General features: G+C 52.5%; 1 protein-coding gene across 2 annotated transcripts in view; it reads right to left on the minus strand.

The window, feature by feature from the left end:
- The window catches only part of RBM19 (RNA binding motif protein 19), a 63,160-nt gene that overhangs the window by 45,937 nt on the left and 12,498 nt on the right, over positions 1-4,725 (minus strand). For both annotated transcript variants that reach the window (XM_009895426.1, XM_009895425.1), the window contains 3 exons: positions 4,504-4,646; positions 3,204-3,264; positions 1,107-1,186 (listed from right to left, as the gene is read on the minus strand). In XM_009895426.1, the coding sequence (XP_009893728.1) occupies positions 1,107-1,186; positions 3,204-3,264; positions 4,504-4,646 (284 nt within the window). The remainder of the gene's footprint in view (positions 1-1,106; positions 1,187-3,203; positions 3,265-4,503; positions 4,647-4,725) is intronic.

The raw sequence follows: 4,725 nt of genomic DNA on the forward strand, positions 1-4,725 counted from the left end.
GACTGAAGCAGCAACCAACGTCCACGCTCCAGCTCTCCATCAGTCTCAGCTCTGCCACTAAACTGGCAAAGATGAGTCACTCCACCGCTTTGGGCTATGGTTTTTCCCCTACCTCTAGACTGCAAATTCTTCAGGGCAGTGACCGTCTTATTATTTGTCCTGGAATGAGCCGAGGAGGTATTATTTGCCATCGGTAGTCAATGCAGCAAGAAAGTCTTCTGTCTCTTGCTCCCTCCGCCTCAAAGAACTTTCCTACAGTTCAGCACTGAAAACAGAACAGCCTCTTCTCTAATCATCCCTGACACGGCAAACCACACGCAAGGGCACTACGCACCGGGAACCTGGAGCCCTGCTGCCCACTCCCTCCACAAAAATACCCGTTTTCCTGCTTTCTCTCTTCCCCGGGATTCTGCCTTTCAAAAGGATGGAGAACACACGTCTACCCCAGGACCTCCCCAAGGCTGTGGAAGGCGCAATGCCCACCCGTTGAAGGTGGGACTCGTGGATTGCGCCCACTCAACACGCACGGAGCACACAGAGTAATTCCTTCACATCTGCCCAGAAAGGGATCACACCAGCTGTCTACCCCACATCATCCAGGTAGTGCGGACCAAACACTCGGATGTTTTTCTAGCAGCAGAGAGAATGATTTATCCCTTCAGAGGGCAGCCAAACCCTGCGGCGTGTCACGGAGAAGGCAGGAGGCTAAAAGACCCTGAAGCAATGACGGAGTGACAGAGGGTAAAGCCAAACTCTGCAGCACTAAACACTACAAAATATTTGTTCTCCTTGCGAGCGGGGACCCGGGTCTCTGTCACCTCTGCAAAGGGCATCTTGCAGAATAAATTAATTAAATGTCAATCGTTGCGTATTTTCTGCCAGCTTCATATTGGATCAGCGCTAGGAAACACTCTCTTTTGCATGAGGTCTCGTCCCTTTCCATACCCTCTATCCTCACAAACCCGGCCCATTTTAGAGGCTTCTTCGTCTGCACGGTGTAACTCGTTTCACCGACACCCTCAGCTACGTTTGGAACCTCGCAGTTCATCCAAGCCTTTGCCCACCATCTCCGGAAAGAAACCTGGAGCGACAACGCTTCCGCTTACCTGGAGCCGGCGCAGGGCCTTCTGGGCGCTCTCTGGCTTCTTGTACTCCACGAATCCAAAGCCCATTGAAAGCAAAGTGCCTGTCAGAAGAGAAAGGGGACGCATTGAGCTAGCGGGAAACGGTGACGATACTAAGCAGAAGATTTAACACCAAATCAGAACCACCGATTGCCAAAACTGGGGGGACAAACTAATACCCCAAGCAAAGGGCCAGCCTGCCCGTGCCCTGACCCCGATGTTCCTCACGAGCACCCCTTACCAACTTGTTTTGAGCAAGACACTGCCCTACGACAGCTTGGGTTTGTGCCGACGTTGAAGAGGAGATAACCAATGTCACGCGCAAACCAGATTTTTGGCTTTGCCTAATTTCAGCGTAACTTCCTAAAATAAAGTCCTACAAAACAGCCGCCGGCCACAGGCAGGTGAGACATCCCATCATGGACAGACAAACGTTTGTTTATACACAGGACGTGCTCCTCATGACTGAAATGAGACATTCATTTGGAAAACGTGCCGACTACCCAGAATAACGCTTGTGACTTTCGTTGCAGGATAGCAAGGTGCAGGTTGCAGTTTGGTCCCCGGAGGAGGCACTTCTAACCTGCCACCCCCTTCCGAAATTCTCTTTGGCCCCGCAGTCAGTTACCGACCGCTGCTGGGCACCGAGCATTTGAGACCTGCTTCGGTTTGGACTGCCGTGTGCTGTATCTCCCACCATTGCAAAGTACAAGCCCCTGGTTTCATTTCAGAGGCAAAACACCTCTGAGATCACAGAATGGGCAGGGTTGGAAGGGACCTCTGGAGATCATCTAGTCCAACCCCCCTGCCAGAGCAGGGGCACCTACAACAGATTGCACAGGACAGCGTCCAGGCGGGTTTGGAATGTCTCCAGAGTGGGAGACTCCCCCACCTCTCTGGGCAGCCTGTGCCAGTGCTCCACTACCCTCAAAGTAAAGAAGTTCCTTCTCGTGTTAAGATGGAAATTCCTATGTTCAAGCTTGTTCCCATTACCCCTATCACTGGGCACCACTGAAAAAAGACTGCTCCCATCCCAGGCACAAAAACCAGCAGCACTTCTCTAAACCTGGGGGGGCAGCTGCCTGTTCCAGGCCAAAGGAGATGACCTCTACTCCACCTCCCCACACAGCAAAGGTTTGCAGCACCAACGGTCACACCGTGCTTCTGCGGAACATGCTGACCAGTACAAGAGCCGTAATTAAGGCTGGGGGACAAAAGGAAAAACCTATGCACAAAACCGTAACACGCAGTTACCAACTTCCAAACCTCAAGGGCAGCAGACTGTAGAGATGACCCCGCAGTGACGGCAGGGCATCGCATTGGTAGGTGCTACGAGACCAGCCTAGACTCAAACGTTGCTGTCTGGTCACCAGCACGCCTACAGCCAGACGTGCCAGCAGTACTGAAGTTCACTTTATTTCTTTTTCTTTCAGCGGATCCAAGTTTTCAAGTATCCCATGCGAGTGGAGCCCTCCGAGGCAAAATCCTGGCAAGCTGTGTGACGCCCTAACCTAAAATCCAGGAAGACGACACAGCCCATCTGGCCAGCGCTTGCCTCAAGCAAAAACTCTTCCCGGTCCAACCGCCCAGAAGGCGAGCGCAGTCCCCGCAACAGGCACCACCGCTCGGCACCGCAGCCCGCGGGGCTCGAAGCTGGCAGGCAGAAGGCAAGCGAAGCTCACTCAGCGCAGTACTCCGCCAGGCATCCTTGAAGATCCCGGCCGTTACTGCGGATAAAGCGTGTCGCGCACAGGTTTAATCATCGCGGGGCACCGGTTCCTTTCAACTCGCATCTCGCCCTCTTCTGTGATCCTGAAGGAGTCGGCTTCTCTGTCTAAAGATCTCAAGAGAAGGCCACGTCTCCACAAATCCCACAATTGAGCTTAACCTTCTAGACCGAACCCCGGGGTGTTTTTGGTCGCTGCTTTCAGCCATTTCAACAGGCACACTTCTAGAAACATTAAGGATTTCGCCACTGAGAACGCAAATGCTCAAGCCAGATGAATGCTAAAGCAACGCCACACCTGAGCCCTCCGCAACCAGCCGAGGGAAGGAATTGAACAGCAACATCTAGAGTACCTGCTTTGTCTTTCTTCTTGGATATTGTGCAGCTCTTCACAGCTCCCACTTTGGAGAACGTCTGCAAGGAATTTGGACACGTGATTCAGTTCCCTTTGTCACAGGCTTGCAACTCGAGTGACAATGTGGCCCTCCGCCAGAGCCAGGAGCACACGCTGGCAGGCCCACCTCCCCCAGCACACACCTGACAAGCAGGCAGTGCAGCTGCGTCTCTTCTTATAAAAGAAAAATTTCTGTACAAATATATACACACAGAGAGATTTTTAAAGGTATCGATACGCACGTTCCCAGAAAACCTCCACCACCCCTCAGAAACAGCACAGAGATGTCTGGGGTGGCTCTGGAGGAACACTATGGATTACGAGATGCCCTCAGCCAGGTAGGGACCTCAGGGGTGGGCGACTCCTGCGATGCCCAGCTCTTTCCAAAGACACGCAGGAGGGGCTGTAAACCATCTGACTCCTTTGTGAAACTGCAGCCAGAAGGCAGAAAAAGAAGAGGGGACCAGTCCCAGTCCTCCTCTTTGCATTTGTCCCCAGACCCAACTGGACCAGGGTCTCCACACAGTACCACAGTCCCCAGGTAGAGGAGCGTGGGGTCCAGGATGGACTGACATTGCGCCAGCGTTCTTGGGCCACGAAACGTGGCAGTTCACCACGGCTACAAAAAGTGGCAGAGACAAGAACTCCCAGCTGCTTTTCCCTATTTTGCCGCTAACATCTCACACGGCTTTAGAAACGCTACGATCTCTCCCAGGTGCTTTGCTGAGGTAAAGTAGCGCAGACAGCTCAATGGTGACAGCAGCTTAGATGAAAAGCACATCTCAGTGAAACCATCATTTATTTATTTATTGCCTTAACACACAAAGCAGTATCACAGCTGTAAAAGTGCTTGTCCAAAGGAGAAGCATCTTAAAAAGATTTCCTACTGCCTCCACCTGTCCCAAGGCGGAATTAAACCCCACCGAAACGGTTTCAGATACGTCTCAGCTGATGCCTGAAATCCCAAAGCGGAGGTTCCCAGTCCCAGCACAATCCAGTGCTCCCTCATCTCCCGTTACGTCATACTGGCTGCAATTTAACTCCTTTAAACGCTTTATCCTCAGCACAACAGAGGTGGAGAACAGCTTGCCCTCCGCCTTCTGCAGCAGAGTAGAGCCGTCCCTTCCAGCCCACGCTGGGAGTGGGGGCTTTACTCCACCAGGCACCTCCGTCTGGCCCTCAACCCCACGCTCAACCACCTCCCGCTCCATCTGAGTGGACCGTGCTAAGCAACGCCCCTCTCCTCGCTTATGGCTCACCTCCTTCAGCGTGTCTTCTGTGGTGGCAAAGTTCAGGTTTTTGACGAACAAGGTACACCCAGGAATGCTTTCTTCTTCCTCCTCCTCTTCCTCCTCCTCTTCTCCCTGTGCTGCTGTTTCCTCTGAGTCTTTCAAAGCTTCACCTGAAACAAAAAGAATAAACCCAACTTTCTAAGATGTAACAAAGCCAAGTTTTGGGGGAGCTTGCCCACCACGTCAGCT

Source organism: Charadrius vociferus, unplaced genomic scaffold (assembly GCF_000708025.1).
Source record: "Charadrius vociferus isolate BGI_N301 unplaced genomic scaffold, ASM70802v2 scaffold1631, whole genome shotgun sequence".
NCBI classification, from domain to species: Eukaryota; Metazoa; Chordata; class Aves; order Charadriiformes; family Charadriidae; genus Charadrius; species Charadrius vociferus.